The sequence below is a fragment of the Netta rufina genome (assembly GCF_964035555.1).
Source record: "Netta rufina genome assembly, chromosome: 28".
Lineage (NCBI taxonomy): Eukaryota > Metazoa > Chordata > Aves > Anseriformes > Anatidae > Netta > Netta rufina.
Genome location: NC_140152.1, coordinates 2,347,606 through 2,365,105, shown reverse-complemented (window position 1 = coordinate 2,365,105; position 17,500 = coordinate 2,347,606). Strand labels below are relative to the sequence as shown.

General features: G+C 40.8%; 1 protein-coding gene across 2 annotated transcripts in view; it reads left to right on the top strand.

Annotated features, from left to right (window-relative positions):
• CERS4 (ceramide synthase 4) overlaps positions 1 to 17,500 on the top strand; it is a 55,538-nt gene that overhangs the window by 19,273 nt on the left and 18,765 nt on the right. For both annotated transcript variants that reach the window (XM_084302740.1, XM_084302741.1), the window contains exon 3: positions 2,120 to 2,293. In XM_084302740.1, coding sequence (XP_084158866.1) covers positions 2,120 to 2,293 — 174 coding nt within the window. The remainder of the gene's footprint in view (positions 1 to 2,119; positions 2,294 to 17,500) is intronic.

Here is a 17,500-nt window from a genome sequence, read left to right as displayed (position 1 = left end):
AGTGAATCCTGTCGTGACTCTTCTGTGGTCCTGGCTTCAGCTGCCTTTGCTGAATCATCAAAGGCAAGACAGAAAGGGAATTATCTCTGAAGCATCCTATGGCAAGGGGACAGATGTGGATAGCAGATTGTTCCCACCTTAAAACACCCTTCATGCGGGAAATTAGCTTATAATCTATGTCCCAGAGAGTCAGAGAGATTCAAGAGATTTGGCAGGCACTTTAAAATCTGTTACATCTTGACTGGCAGGTTCTTAAAACACATTCTGAAGAGTCTATAAAAGGTGTTTATCTTCATTTTAAGTAACCAATGATCTTTGTGCAGACATTGCACTGGAAGAAGGGCAATTCCACAGACAGACTGGAGAACGGCCTGGAATTGGGAAAAAGCCAGCAGTTTGCAGAGTTCTGGAAGCTGCACGAGAAAGAAAATGCTGTGATTATTGTCAAACTGAGATCTGGCAAAAGAACTCTGTGTTCTTTTCAGTGCTGGTGAAGTTGGGTGCTGCAGCAAGAATGGATATCGTTTTTGTGGCCATACTGCTTCTACTCAGCTACACACCTACAGGGTAGCAGGCTCCAGATTTTTCAGAGTCATTTTTGTGTTGTGCATTTAGGTATCAGATGCTGAAATCAGGGAATGCAGGGAGGAAGAAGAGAATGCATTTTTAGTATGTTGTTTTTCCTTTTTCCTTGTGGAAAAGGGGAAAGTGTTTTCCTGCTTTGCATATCTTAAATGCTCTGAAAATTGCATACACTTTGTGTCAAATACACATATACATTTGCAATCAATTTTGTCATCATACTGAATTGGCTGTGAATGCTTCAGGAGAAATGAGAGTCAAATGTGAAGAAATAGGGTCCTGTTCTTCCCTGTTATAATCAGATCAGAAGACACACTGAGCTGAATAAGAAAGACCAAATCAAGAAGGGAGGTTGTGCTTCAGATGATATCCCTCAGACTCTCCAAAATTCTGGAATAAGCCATATCTTCAGTTTAGCTAACAAATGAACTAATCCTGAATTAAAGGTATCTTCAAAATAAAATGTATGATTTGTTTTCAATCTGTTAAGCAATTCTCTTTGCAGAAAATGGGCCAGGGTTTGGGCCTCTCCTGCATGAGATGTCTTATGATATTCGGGTTAAAATTACATGTTTTTTCTCATTGCTTTCGTAAGATGGCATTTCCTGTGTGCTGTTAAAATAATCTCAATGGGCATCTAATTCCCTTACGTAGTTTGTACCTACACAGAGTCTGTTTGATTTACATTCAGAACTTGTGTTCAGGATATTTGTTGTTACCAGTCAGAGTGAGAAGCCTGTGTTGGAGAGCAGCGCAGCTCCTGTTTGTGTGTGAGCTAGAATTACCAAGCAGCAGTATTTTCATGCTGAATGGTTTGGTAAACCCATTTCACTCTTTTATGCTCCTAAACTCTCTGATCATATATGTAAATCACACCTTCAGTCATGGTCTTTAAGATTCATTGAGATTTACCACTTAGCACAAAATTCTTACCTGGAAGTACTTTCCTTAATCATGTAAAGCAGAATATAGATTTTTTTTTTTTTTAAAGGACAAGCCTCAGAATAGTATTAATTACCTCACAGATGTACACATACACGCACAGTGGAATTGTAATATGTAAATAGAAACAAACAAATACAAAAGATCAAAGACTAAAAAGTAGGGATATGTACATATAAAGGAGAACTGGTAGCCAGCCTTGGAACAGACTTGCCAGATCTTCATAATACCAAGCTGTTGTTCCTATAGAAAGGGATCTATGAACCTGAGAGGTTACAGTACTCAGATTAAAACTTTCTGATACATCTTGCTGAGCATGACACTGGTGTGCTCTTTTGAATTTTTGGAACACTTTTCTCCATGTTAGCCTTTTTTGATTCTGTGCCAGGAATCTGCAGTCACTGAGCACCTGATAAAAATCTGTGAGTAGCTTATCAGGTCCTTGGGCATTGATGCATTCCACACCTCATCTACTTTCATAGCCAGATGCAACCTCAGCTAGGGTGTAATCCTTCCTCTGCTTCGCTGGCTTGTGCTGACAGGTTTGCTATGTGCTAGACTATCCTCAGTGTATTCTGGTCTCTCTTCTTTCCAGGATGGCACGCGCTCTGAATGAATGGCTATGGCAGCATGAGTTCTGGCTCCCCCCAGGAATTACCTGGGAGGACATGAAGGAGTCTGAAGACATCCATTATCCTCAGCCTCGTGATCTCCTGCTCAGTATTCCTTTTGCTCTAATCTTGGTTGTCATTCGATACGTCTTTGAAAGGTAAGTTATTTAGTGCTCTTTGGGGTGTTTTAGGGATAATACTGTCAGTTTGGGTCCAAAAGCTGGCTTTATTGTCTGTATCCAATCTATCATTGTGGAGGTTCATGGAAACTCCAGGTCATAAAGTGTGCTGAGGTAAATGTTTCAGCTCTTTCTATATAGCTCTGTTTACTTACTAAAGAAGCGCGTTGAATATAGGACACAAATCCTACCCTTAAGGTCTAATTAGAAGCAGTGTGACTTCCCACACTCAAAACAAGCAAGCCCTAGAATTAGGTTTACGCTTGTGCTCTAGAAGGCAGACATGCAGTTTCTATTGCACATTACTTGCTATTTCTGGGCCAGGTGCAGTGGAAATAATGCTTAGACTACCCAAATATAGTTAAATCTCCTTTATGTTGGCAAATGGGGATCTGGGATATCCCACCTTACAGAGGAGCCTGAATAAGATGCAGTAAGATAAGCTGAGACATCAGACCTCAGAATGAGTACTGGCATAGCCCATGAATGTATGCATTTCACTGCCCACTGTTCTGGATTCAGGAAGTGTAATTTCCTTGGGAGCACCATGTAAAGATGTTTGTAGCAGCTTCCTCTGGGTTGAGGCCTGCCACAGCCACTTCCAGCACTAGGCTACCAGAATCTCTCTTCCTTTTCTCCTTCTGCTACCAAAGCGGCTGCTTTTTGCAAATTCTGGGATATGACCTTCCAGGATCAGCACAAGAGTAACTCTGTCTCTAGGATTTTTCTGGCCAGAACCATTTCAGTATTTTACACATTACTATTCAGCACAGAAAAATTGGGAATTATGTGAAAGCATGGCTAGAAATACCACAAGGTTTGCTGGCTGTGACTTTCATTAAGGTCTTGAACTACTGCTGTTGCTATAAGCAGTTTAACCATAGTCAGTATTGTGTACTACTGAATATAATTTGCTTGTGGATTAACTGAGTGTTACCTTAGTGTCAGCCATTGTCAGGGCTGCAGAGTAAGAGCCCTTTTGAAAATTGTCTCAAATGGTCTTCACTGGATTGAAAAATTGCTATTACAAATTGTCTGAAGAGGTGTTCTTCTGAAATAGCTTAGTCAAAATCTATAGTGGTTTTAAGTTCAGAAAGATCTTAAACAAAAAAAAAAAAAATTAAATGAAAATTTTTGAAAATTAAAATTAAAAAAAAGCTTTTTTTTTTTCCTTTTCAAAAAGAGTCTGCACAAGAAAATGGTTATAGACCTTTCTGAGGGCTTGAAACATGTTTCTTCTCCAGATTCTCTGTGATACAAGGACAAATTGAAAAAGTGTTTACAAGTAGAATTCTGAGCTCTGCTGTGAGAATATTTTTACATAAAAATACTGACATTAAATTGGGTTTTTACTAAAAACAAATGCATGAATGATTACTTAAAGAATCTTCTTTTGATTATACAAACTTGGAATCCAAGTCTTTTCTTTGTAAATAATATGTTTAGTGTGCATTCCATTAATTCCATGGTTTTTATCCTGCATTTCCCTGAGGACATAGGTGTCTCAGTTACCTCCACTGATGTGGGAAACAAGGTGCTGTAGGTAACCATTAAAACAGAAGTGAATCACATTTCTTTCTTGCTGACCTGCAGGACATGGCTGTATACAGTACTTCTTTAGGCAGGTACTGTCCTTTGGTCACTTGAACACACTTTCAGTGTGAAGCTAGAGATTAAGCCCCAGTGTTCTGCATTGGCTAGAATAGTCCTATTGTGAGCTCTTCAGTACAGGGAAGACATGGACATGAAGAAGGATCTAGGCTTTTCTCAGTGATGCCCAGTGACAGGACAAGAGGCAGTGGGCACAAACTGAAACATATGATATTCTATCTGAACACAAGAAAACACTTTTTAACTGTGAGGGTGGTCAAACATTGGAACAGATTCCCTGGAGAGGGAATGGTCTCCATTTGTGGAGACACTGGACACCCAGCTGGACACAGCCCTGAACAGCTTGCTCTAGCTGACCCTGCCTGAGCAGCAGAATTGGACTGGATGATCTCCAGAGGCCACCTCCAGCTTCTATGATTCAGTGTTTTTGCAACTCTGTCCCTTTATTCCTCTCCCCCCGCCATACTGGTCCTAGTCAGCCTACATATCTTTACCATCTCCTTTAAGATGCTCCTGACCAGATCAAGAGATTCTTATATTTCCTTTCCAAGTTCTACCTAAGTTGGGAGAGTTTCCACAGGCGTAGGCCTACTCATGCATTTTAAAACTGTTTTGATTCACAGACTTCATTAAATAAAAGCTTCTTGTCACACCCTTAGGAAAGATAATATCTCAAGCCCATTTTACAGGTCCAGGAACCCTGTAATCATACCACCATCTTACCTATGCAAATTACAAACTAGTGTTCTGAGCTATATTCTTGTTTGTCCTAACTCTCCACAGTCATTTATTTCAGCATGAAGTTTTCTCATTCTTAATAATTACCATTTCACATTCAGTTCATCCTGGAGAAGAAAGGTTCCCTTAGAGAATGGGAGGTATGAATCAAGTCCTCTGTTTCTCCGTTACCTTGCGTATACAGTAGGGTTAGGACCGTTTAAACTCATTTGCACAGAGTTTTGAGAATTGCAGATTGAAAGGATGGGTGTTATTCTCCATGTAGATGGCCATAACTTTGTAGCTTTATATACCTGTGGGTCAATATGAGTGTGATTTCGGAGAACATAAGTAGGCTAACAAGTTTAGATTCAATGGCCTTAGCTTGGCCTCTGGCAATTGATTCTACCCTCATCTGTTACTTGCAACTGTGCATCAGCATTTTTTTCTCTAGATGTGCACCTTCTTCCTTGTGGTGCCTGCCCTAGGATTTCAGAAATGCTGTAAACTGTTACCATTACCTGGGTCAGAATTTCAAGAAAATACAAAGAAACGAGAAGTTCAGAGAAGGTTCTGCACACCCTGATTCACCAACTGCATCAGACCATGCTTGGCAGTTTTTAATAGTGCCATCTTCTTATTTTGGAGATTAAACCCAGGAAAGACCCTGCTACCTTGAGCATGTTTATTCCTCTCCTTGGCACCTGCTGGCTGAACTTGGAAATACCGAGACAACAGCGTCTGACAACCACTTACTGTGCATTAGGTGGTGGCTGTGGGAAGAGGCTATGCAGTAGCTGGGTGGGGCCTGGGAGAGCTAAGGAGGTTGTGGGTGCAGCCCTAGGGGAAAAGAAACAACTCACACTTCTGTGAAGCAACTCCTCTGTGAGCTTGTTTGCTCTGGATAAGTTGGGAAAATATGGGGCATTCGGTGCTGATGAGAGCAGAATGCACACTCCTAGCCCCTGCCACAATATTGAAGCAGATGCTGGGGGAGGTCGGTAGTTCTGTCCTGACTAGAGAGAGGACCTGGAAGTTGAGAAGCCCTTTCTCTAACAGTTCCAGATTGTGTTTACGAGAATGAGGAATGTCCTGCACCTGTATCTGGTGCCTGAGTTTAAACTCTTGCATACCCTTACTTGTGCCTGGGATTGCCCCGACCCAGATGCAGGACCTTGCACCTGGCTTTGTTAAACCTCATGAGGTTCACACAGGCCCACCTCTCAAGGCTGCCCAGGTCCCCCTGGATGGGCATCCCTTCCCTCCAGCGTGTCAACCACACCACACAGCTTGGTGTCATCGGCAAACTTGCTGAGGGTGCACTTCATCCCACTGTCCATGTCCCCAGCAAAAACGTTAAACAGCACCAGTCCCAATACCGACCCCTGAGGAACATCACTCATCACTAATCTCCACTTGGGTGTTGAGCTGTTGACTGCAACTCTTTGGATGTGACTATCCAGCCAATTCCTTACCCAGTGAGTGGTCCATCCATCAAGTCCATGTCTCCAGTTTAGAGACAAGAGACAAGTTTTATAATGTTTGAGACTTCACAGAATTGTAGGGATTGGAAGGGACCTTGAGAGATCATTGGGTCCAACCCCCAAAATGAGACTTCTTTCAAATGATGGACTTCTTTCCATCAAAGTCAGTTTCTTGGAGTTTGTGGTTATGAAGAAATCACAACTTTTATTGCAGTGTTTCTTGCCCATGTTGTTAAGAAAATATGGAAACTGAAGTGCTTTCAGGCTAATAAGGGAAAAAGTCAGTAAACAAAATGTATGTACATTTTAATAGTCCTGATTTGGGACTTGACCTTTGATTTTTGGGAACTGAAAGTCATTGTCAGTGCATTTGAATCCCAATAGCTTCCAAATTGTAGTACAGGAGGATTATATCTGAGAAGACTGTGTGCAGAGGAGGGTTTTCAAGACACCAGGTTCAGTGTCAGCCAGGAGACACTCTTGTTGCAAGTAAGGCAAACTGCATCTCGGGCCGTATTAGAAGGAGTTTGTACAGCATATTTAGAAGTTGTTTCCCCCTCAGCTTGGCACTGTTTGGAGTGTATCTCTGTACTGTGTCCAGTGTAGGGCCCCACTTAAAGAGGGAGAGTACAGAGACTGGAGAGATTCCAGGGGTGTACTGCAGGATGGTCAGGACCTGAGGCACACGTCTGGTGAGGAAAGGTGTAGGGAGCTGGGTTGGTTTAGTTGAGTGAAGAAAAGGCAAAGGATCAATCTGATGGTAGCCTATAGCTACTTGAAGGGCTTTACAAAGAATTTTTAACTTCTTCGGAAAACAAAGCCAAACTCTTCTTGGTGTTGTCAGGTGGTATGAAAAATGGTAAAGGCTAGAAAATTGCATCTTGGAAAATTCAGTTTGGGCATCAGGAAGAATTTCTTTTTCCAGGGAGGGTAGTACAGTCCTGGAACTTAACACCATAAAGGTGAAGGATCTCTGTGCGTGGTGTCCTCCAGACTCTTCTGTGTTGCATTTACAAGACTTAATGTTGTAGTCTCTTTTGCCCTGATCTGATGTTAGCAGTGGTCCTGCTCTGAGCTGGAAACTGGACTGGAGAAATCCATAGGTCTCTTCCAGCCAGCGCTATGATTTCTTGGGTACTGTGACACCCTTATACCGTGTCTTGGTGTGATGGTTGGCAGCCTCATAGGTACACTCTAGAGCTGTCTCAGTCACTCATTTCTTAACTGCCTGGGAAATACCTAATGAATTTGCAGCTTATGACATTAAAGTTTCCACAAGCACCATGTTGATGTGTTTTGATATGTTTCCGTGGTGGGGGGGGAGGTAGTGACTGCATTTTCATTACATTTCGTATGAGGAAAGAACTATTCCAGTAAATGTAGAAAAAGGTTTTTAATAGGAGAAAATGATAAAAGACATCTCAAACCTTACACACCCCAAGGTGGTTCTAGATTCTCTGAGAAACAGCTGAAACACCAATTTTCAGGCACAAGTACAGAGCCTGAAATTCTAGCCTGTGAAGCACTTTTCTGAAGAAAGCTAAGGGCTAAAACAAGCTCTGAATTGCATGGAGTTCTGTTCAAATTCACAGCAGGTGTCATTGCTGTTACAAGTCCTCAACCTAAATTGCTTTTTTTTGTCCATTCATTTCTACATTTTCTACTTGGACTGCAGTCTCTGAACCCATTCATGATTCATATGTGTTTCTTAAGGACTTGGCTTGCTTTCAGGTGTTACACAAATATCAGTCATTATAAAATATATGTCAAAATCAAAGCATTCTGTCTGAGCAAAAACCTGAGGAAACTCATGAATCTTTAGTTGTCACCAGCACAAAATAGAAGACTAAGAAAATTATTTGGTTTTAAACTTCTAAAACCTTTGGTAAATAGAACCATAGGTTCTAGTCCAGGTTAGCTACAATCAGCATAAATAAATTATCTGTACTATATATATGCATACATATGTGTGTGTTTGCATATATGCATACATACTTTGATACTCTTATATCAGTTTAATCCTGGGCTATATAGCATTGGTAATAATTTAGTACTCATTTAAATACGGTTCTATAAACAGCATTGATGTTTTTAAAGGTGGTGATCATAGATTTCACTGCCTGTTTGCAGAACAACTTTGCTAGTGGGAAGTGAGTGTTGTAGGTAAGGATGTTTTGGGGAGAAGAATGAACATGTTGCCAAATACTGTTGCTTTGGAAGGAGATGCAATGACAAGAGCCAAAATGGAGAACTTCTGGGTGGTTCCCCTACTAACTGGTCCTTCAAATGTTTGGTAGCATGTAGAACAACACTTGAGAAAAGGCTCTCTTATATTTGTTAAGTGATTCTGTCAAACCTTCAGGTGCACTTGTATATTCTGCTTCCTCTGAGCTGCATGGGCTGTGAAGAAATGTCTTAAGTCATGGAGAGACTGATTTTTATTTTTTTTTGCATTCAGTTCTGAAATAAGTGAGAGGAGAAATGGGTGCTGTTCTGAATGCAGTGAGGGAGAGCCAAACCTGCTAAAAATCAGCAGCTGAAAGTTAGCTTGTTACATCCACAGCCTGTCCCCATTAACTTCACATAAAGCCTTGCATTATTGTCAAAGCTGTATGTGATACTATCTGGTGCCTTTGCTCATTTTGTACTCTGCCTGCTGATTCTCCTCTGCCCTGTATTAAGATCAGCAAATTCAAGGTTGCTGTAGTCCAGGTTATAACATCTTTCTCTCTTCTGTCTGTTCAAGGACGGAAGTGGTGCACAGTAAGCCATTGAATAGGAGCCAGAGACAATTCAGTTTTAATTAAATTATTTGAAGTTGCAGAAATGAAAAAAGGCAGCTTCAGTTATGGAGCTCCCTCTGTCTTGATTATCCTCTGTTAGGCTGAGTCTGTGCTTCTGCCCCAAGTTTGGAATGGAAACGGTACCAGTAGAGCAAATTGTGGCCTTCTGAAAGTCAAGTGTTCCTTTACTGAATCCATTTCATCACCAGGGGTTGGGAGACACTATCTCACAGTGAGATATTCTCACTATTCTCACAAGTGATTCTGCTTCTTTACCTTCAAGATCCAGAGTAAAGTGTTAAGTGATACGTATTATCACTCAGATTAGTGAGAACGTGGGATTCTGGCATCCCAGTATCTCTGAAGGCAGTAGATGTGAAGAATTGGGTCGTTTTTTCAAAAAAAAAAAGTTTATGAATGTGGTAGTATTTAGAGATAACCTTATCTCAGGTTATCTTCAGATTTCCTTCAGGCTACTGCTTCATGATCCTATTCTAATATCTACATTCTCTTACCATTTCCCTCAATTCAAACAAAATATTTTTGTTGTTTTGTGCATGTTCACCGCAGGTTGACACAGGATGAATCTAATGTTGTGTAAGCTGACAGGTGAGGTTAATGAAAAGGTAAATGATGTTTAAAGCACAAAAGACTGTAACAAAGATCTGCCAGTTCACAGTCTTGTGGTTTAATTTTCATCCATCTTGCCAGATGGTGAACTGCCAATTAAATCCTACCTAGTGGATTTCAGAAAACTGGTTTGCAGTCAATCAGAAATGACATCTTCATCTTCGTTGGCGGCTGTGGTTTCCGTGGCTGAAGCCACACTGCTTTAGAGGTTTCCTTTCAAATCTTGACGTTAGTTCATGCTCCATCTTCACAGGACACCAGGGAGAGCAGCATAAAAAATCCAGATCAGTAATTAGGTCAGATCTGCTACTCCCCTTGATCAGCAGTGAACCCCAGTGTAGGTGTTTGGGGAACTGAAGTTCTGGTTCCTGAACTTCCAGTGTCCTGTTGAGCCATCTTTTCAAGCAATCTTCTTCAGCCATAAAGGTTGGAATCTTCTGGTTTTCAATGAAAGGTTACCTTCTGAGGTGGCTTTCTGATTTCTTTCTGATCAGTTTTGGCTTCATAAGACATCCAACATCTTCAGCTTTTACAACCTCACTATAAATGCATTTATAGTAAGGACAGAAGTATTTCATGGAGATAGCTTATACTTGCAGATTGTAGTGTGAATTTCTGCAGAAACATCCACTCAGAATTTTCCAATCCATTTGCCTTCAAAGGCAAACCATGCAACTGACTTTATTATTACAACAAAGTAATTTTTATTATCTGGAATAAAACCTTATGGAAAACAACTACTCCAGTCTTTAAAAAAAAATAATGATGCAATTTATTTAATTGTCTACTAGCACACACTCAGGTACAATTGAGATGAGTACAATGTATATACAGAGTATAAAGGTACAGAGCTTCAGAATTAGCACTCAGAATTAGCCCATGGGCAGTTGGGGATATAGAGGACCCTGGTCCACTGTGCTGCTGGGTGAACCTGGCTTATAGAATATCACTGTCTAGCTCCTCAACTGGTGAATTTGTTTGTGTACTGCTCATTCTTCATCTGGTGGAGAATTCAGCTGATGTAGACTTGTTTTTCAGAACTTCTTGGCTGCTGCTGGGGACAATAGATGTCTGTCATCACTGCTGTTACCAGTGCTTGGCAGCATGAATGGGAGAAGTGAGAGAGAAAATCAGTAAAAAGAATGATCTCTCTTCAAGTTGAAAAGCGGCTTCTGTCTTCCCTTTTGCTGATCCTGTGACACAGATTCAAAAACAATGATGAATTTTGGTCTCCTTGTAGCAAAAAGTTACAATGATGCTACAAAACTAGTAATAATTTATCCAGATTTTGCAGAATTCAAGATAAATGGTGCACAAAGTACTGTTTGATGCCTATTTTAAAAGCACATTCACTCTCTGAGACACAGTAGCTCATTCAGCTGCTGCCTGTCTCATCCTAGCTGTAGCTGCAGCTTGCATAATTCAAAAGATGTGAGGGAGGGGAGCCCCCATAGCAATGGTTTCATTCCAGTCCCATATGGTGAAGAAATGTAGGGAAAGGTACTCTGAAAGCTATAGAATTAGGGCTGCATATACACTTCCTGTGGTCCAGTGATTTGGGTCTGTTTGATTTCCAAAGATAAATATACAAATCTGACCAAAGCTTTCTTGCATTTTACTAGAATTGAGACAAATGAGCACAAATGCCTTAGCAACTTCTTGCTTTTTGAAAGTATGTGGGAGATAGCCGTGCTCTGCCGTGAGTGCTCCACATCTGAACCAGCACTTGTACACTCTGTCCTGGTTAGAAGGACATCCCGGGAAACTAATGCCAATCCTGTCTGGCCTAGACTAATTTCAATGCTCCTTTATGAAATTAGCCTACATGACTTTCTCTTCCTCAGCTTTTGAAGTGGTAGGTGACTAGTGGCTAGCCTAGGGACTCTGCCGAGCAGCTACAATGGAGGGATGACAGCACAGATCCTTGTGGTACTGTTTTTAGCCATAGGGTGGACATCAGGGGTACCTAAAATGTGGTGCTCTTGCAGTCACCTCATGTGACCTTGTTCCACCAAACCCCCTAAGGAACACCAGAGTGTTTTCCTTGTAACCTGGCCGTTGTTTTGCTTTGTTTTGTTTTGTTCCTAACTCTAGAAGACCATCCATAGAGATCACGTCACCCTTTTGCATGCACTGAACCATGAGGGTGGTTGCTCCTGTGCCTGCTCTCTGTGTGAGGATAGCTCCTGGTTTTTCCCTCTGCCTGTGGTCATTCTCAAAGACCTGTTCCAATGCAATCTGTATCCAGCAACAGGCACTTCTCAGGCCTGCTGTGAGGTTTAAGGGGAGGTGTCATTGCCCTCAAGGAACAGGCCCTGCCTCAAGAAGACCTTACAGATTTCTTGGTAGTTCCTGATCTGCATGAGTCCATGGCTCCATCTCTCTCCAGGGTTCTGCTGAACCGTTCAACCAAGACAGTTGTATTGTTCCTTTTATTTTGTATGGTAATAACTTGCTTTGTTTCTTGCTCTACCAGATTGTTAGGCAAGTTTATTCCTAGAAAATCTGTGTTAGCATATTGCTTTACATGGGTGAAGAGCCTTTGGGCCCTTCTGATAAAGGATATGTAGTGAGTACAAGGAATTGCTTTTTCAGTTAAGCTGTTGCTCTGAGCTTGCCCCTTCAAAAATGATTCAGAGGCCCTTTTAATAGCAGTCTGGCTTATGTTCTCTGACCTGTAGTGTCTGTGATTCCTGCATTGACACTGAGATATTTTTATACACAGAGACAAACAATTGGAATATGTACTACCCACAGACAATAGCCTACAGATAACGTATCAGGTTACTGTGGGCAGAGCAGGGGAAACAAAACACTGTGTCCTGAGCTTCTTCAGTAAGAGCTGTTAGAACAAGCTACATGAGATTTCGCTTTTTGTTCAGAGAGAAGTTTGTTCCCTCCCACTCTAACATTTGCCCTAGAATTTCTATGCCTGTTTGGGCAGCAGCTGCTGAACAGCAGTGAGCTGCAGCTGAGTTTGTTACTAGACATCTCCCCTGGCTGGGTTCAAAATGAAGGCTTACAAGATTTGCAGCTGAGAGTCACAGTGAAGCACAGACCAGTCTGGCAAATGGAAAGGGAAGCTGATGTTAAAACGGGAAGGAGGCACGCACAAAGCCTCAAGGAAGTCTAGCTTGGGTATCCTGAAAGATTCACTTTATCTCGGAAATCACAGGTATAATGCAAGAAGTGTTGTCTCAGTCCGGGACCTGGTTTATGTAGGAGTCAAGCTGCATGGAGACAATTTAAGGACAGATTGATAATGGCAAGGAATTATTCTCCTTGCTTCGATTATCCTATTGGTTCCTTCTGTGGCAAAATCCATAAATCTGCTGATTTTCTGTGCTTCTTTCCTTGGTAACCTCATGGGACAACATACTAATTGCAGCCTCTTAGAAAACAAGCTGAACTACTTAAAAGGCACAGTGAACTGCTCTGTGTTTGTGATTTGACATTAGCTTTAACCATCTTGCTGCAGAGAGAGCTGAAATAGCTCACTTCCTGAGTCTTTCCTTGTGAGATTCCTGCTTTTCAACAAAGCAGGGTGGGAAGAGGAGGATTTGGCATCAAGTTTGCATATGAAAAAGGGAGCTCCCCTGCTGATGCACATGATAAAGCAAAATAAAAAAAAATAAGAATTGCCTCTACCCTGTTGTGCAATAGTGGAAGTTAAGAACAAGCTTCTCAAGCTCCTTAGTAATTTAGGGCAAGTTTTGTTGGCCTAAATCTTGTCAAGAAGACTTAGGACCAACACATTAATTTACAGAGGATCAAATGCTAGGGAATGAAAGAAGAGATCATAAACAGTCTTACTCACAGATGAAATATGTTATTAACAGATACACAAAAATAACAGTATAACTTTGTTTCCTATCCATATATATTTTTGTATTCATAAGCTGTTATTGTAAGACTTTACAAAATAATTATTTTAATTAAATTGTGGTGTGTTTGTTTAGTAAAGTAGATGGAAGTTACCTGGAATTTTTTACCTCTCTGTCTCAATCAATATTTAAGTATTTTCCTCCAAGTGGAATGGTATAAACCTGAAAAACTTAGGGCAAATGTTCCAAAATACCAGAACAGAATTCTCCAGTGTCCAAGAAATCTCCAGGACCCTGTTAATTCAGACGTAGCAGAGCATATTGCCAAAGAAGGGCAGAAGACTGTAGCCCATTGAATATTAATTCTCCCAAGTAAGTAAATGATTGATAATTTCTATTTACGTACAAAACAAAGTGCCTGTTGTAAACTGGTGCATTTCTCCATGGCTACTACCTCTCATGGGAGCATGGCTGTAAATCAGGATTATTAACAAAAATAATAATAAAGGACTATTTTAAGTTATTTTAAACATACTCCCAGTTTAGTCAGAATGATTAGGTCTTTTCTTTAGGAGGGTTGCAATAGTATATGAGCTATGTTTTGTGCGTTAAAAGAAAGGAATACCGTTGAACTGCTGAGAACAGATGAACTCAGAACCAGAAGAAAGGTGGAAGAGAAGACCATTTTCAAGTATTTAATTTTGAAATGTATTTTTCTGCGATTCATTTTCCACAGAGATTTTTGTTACTGAATAGTAATCAAGAAGCATCTGAAAACAACTTCCTCTTAGGTGCTTTAGGCATGTATTTGGTGCAAAGATTTAAGCTGGCTATTTTGTGTAATATAGCTTTGACAGCTTCTTGACAGCATCCTCTTGTAACCACAAGAAAGTTGACGATATTGTAGGAGCACAGAGATAACGCTTTGCCACTGGAAAGTATGGGTCTTCAAGAGATTGTGCAGTTCGAAGAGTAGAAGTGCTGGTTCCTACAGACACTGGTTCTCCATTTCTTGGTGCTAGAAGATATTTGCAGAGTGACACCCTTATAAATTCAAATACATTTGTGGAAAATAAACTCACAAAAACTAAATTTTTTCCTGTGTCTCATACTATCTCTGAAAGCCTCTGCAAAGGGGCAAAGCCCAGTCTTGCAAGGTGAGGGAGTGTGGACTTAGGCCCCTCCATGATTAATCCATTTAATTTCAGCTTCAGCAGGTTTTGCACAAAATAGTTTGTTCACTGGTGATTACTGAATTGAATTCCTTACTATGAACTTCCCCTTGTAAACCTTGAAGTTAGAGAAGCTATCTTCACCAGAACCTTTCTGAAGAAGGAATAGGTTTGAGATAAAAGACATCTCACGGTCTGTGTCTTGCCTTACCTAGCTATGGAAAGCTGTACAATTTAGTCCTCAGGCTTCCTGCTTCCATATTCCGGACAGATGATAAGCTTCCATGATGAGACCATCTCTGCAACTGAGGTGATGAATCTGTGATGTTGAAATCAGTACAAACATCATCCTCTTTGAGTTTGGAACAAGATTCAACTGAAAAGTGAGTCAGAGCATACATCCAACATGTACAAACCTCCCTTAGGAGGAATTTCAGGGTTTGATTTCCCAATTGTGTTCATAAAAGTAGGATTGGTCCTATAATTCATGGTTAAACTCAAAACCTCAACAACAAAGTAATTGTAGCTCTGGTTAATCACACCCTGTCCTCATCAGCTGCAACTGGCTTGTTTCTGTTACAGTGAGATTTTATACCATGACCATAACAAACCAACAGGAAAGAAAGAGAAAAAGATTAATCTAAATTAAGGAGTCATGCAGAATAGTTGAAATAGTTTTTAAAAAAAAAGAACCAAACTTGTTGGCAAGCTGCCCTGACACCTGGCAGGAACGTTCTCTTTCCCTTTAAGGTGCTTGGAAAATTTTAGACCAGTTTCCGATGTGGACTGATAAGAAGCTGCAGTAAGTTTCTTCCTAAGCAGCAGAAATTTATTACATCTTCGTCTTCAGAGGAGCTTCAGAGGAACCACTTAAGAACCAAGACCTAGTACAGATCTTAGGGCAAATGTTTTCTCCATTTCTGTATAGTTATGGATATCCTTGAAATACTTTGTCATTGTTCTTAGCACAGGAGGGGCTCTCTAATACCACTGTTAACTGTTGCAGCAATGCCAAGATGCTGCTGAGTTTCACTAAAACTAATGAGAGCTTACACAGAGCGTGATACGTGTGTGTCTTGTAGTTAGAAAGTAGCTAGCAATCACACTTAACCACTGGACCCCCTCTTATGGTAGAAATACATCTTTTTCAGTGGTCTTGGTACATCTTTGAATGGTTCTTTAGCCAGTGATGTTAAAGGAATTTCCCAGAGAAGATGGAAAAGAACAACTGGAATATGGAGCTGGCCATGGAAAAGAATGGTTGAAATCATCTGTTACATGAGGGAACTAAGTGTACAACCATTCTGTGTTCTATGCCTTAATATAATAGAAGTTACAAAATTCCTTAGGTAGGTAGTCTCTTCGGAAAATTGCTTCTGAAACCTGTTTATTAAATGAAGATAAAAGTCAAAAGAACGCTCTGGTAGGATACTTGATCTAGAATAGTCCCTAAGCACACAAATGTATGGAGTGGCTATATGGCTAGAAGAGATCACAGGCAGCCATACCATATAATCCCAGTTATAAACATACCACATACAGTTTTTAAGTAAAAAGTCTTTAAACACCTACATAATGATGTAACTTCCACAACTTTTTTGCTCCCATGGAAAAAAAAAATGTTGTTTGGTTTCTGAATTATTAGGGATAACTGATCAGAGCTGCTGCTTGTACAGAATGAAGATGAACCAGGCAGAGCAGGCCTGCATCTCAGCACTCTCTACCTTTGCATGGTATTCATCAGCTCGTAACCACCCTCAACGCCAATTTACAGTTGCTAAGTTCAAGGAACCTGTTAGCACTTAGAGCAAAATTTTCTTTTTTCTCCAAAATGCAGAGAGAAGGTTTTCCAATGATTTTGCATGTATGATGATCAGTAGCAGGAATATATGCCCTTGGTGGGAGAGGGTCAGGCCAGGGAAAACATAAGCAAACTGGACATGCATAAGACCTCATGTGATGCACCTGCAAGTGCCAAGGGGAGCTGGCAGATGTCATTCCAAGGCCAATTTCAATGTTTTTTGATTTATTGTGGCAACTAGGAGAAATGCCTAAAGACTAGAAGAAAGCAAAGTCACTCCTATCCTTGACAAGGGCAAGAAGGAGGACATGGGGAATCATAAACTCATAGAATATCCCAAGTTGGAAGGGACCCACAAGGATCATCAAGTCCAAACACAGAAGGTTCCATCTGAACATTAGAAAGCACTTTTGCACAGTGAAGGTGACAGAGCACAGGAACAGGTTGCCTGGAGTGGTGGTGGAGTCTCCCTCCTTGGAGCTGTCTGGAAATGGTCCTGGGTGACTGGCTGTAGGCCAGAGATCCTTGCCAATCTCAGCCATGCTGGGATTCTATGAACAGTGCTGAAAAGTTCTAGGCAGACACTCCACTCTTTTTGGCTAATGAGATTAATTGCATGCCAGTGGCAATGTGTAAACGGTAGTGACTTATAAGAAACAAGTAATTCTATGATTCTGTGAACTAATTCTCCAGAAATGTGAGGAGCAGGCAGTTAAACTGGGCCTTTTTTGCAATTCTGATTTGCCAAGTTTCCTGTTTGTGCAGTGTTCATGTGGTACCTCACTTCACACCATTTATGAAGCTATTTCCTATGGTTAAAGAGGAAAAGAGGGTTTGTAGTGGAGAAGTTTAGTTGTTGAGCACAACAATTCTATGCCTAGTCTTGCCACCCGTTTGAAACTTTTTTCTATTTATGCAGATATTTTTCTTTGCATTGTTTCACCATGAAAGGCTAAAGGTGCACAGCAACATAAGCAACTATGCCTTGTGGTTATGTTTTTAGTTGTTATGCCCTTATGTTCCTACTGTCTGGCATGCTTTAAGAGAAACTGAGGAAAGTTTTTCCAGTAAAGACCAAGGGGCTGTGGTGGTTTTACTGTGCTAGGCAGCTAAACACGACAGGGGCCTCCTGTTTCATCAGGGTATTTATTGATCCTCTTGATC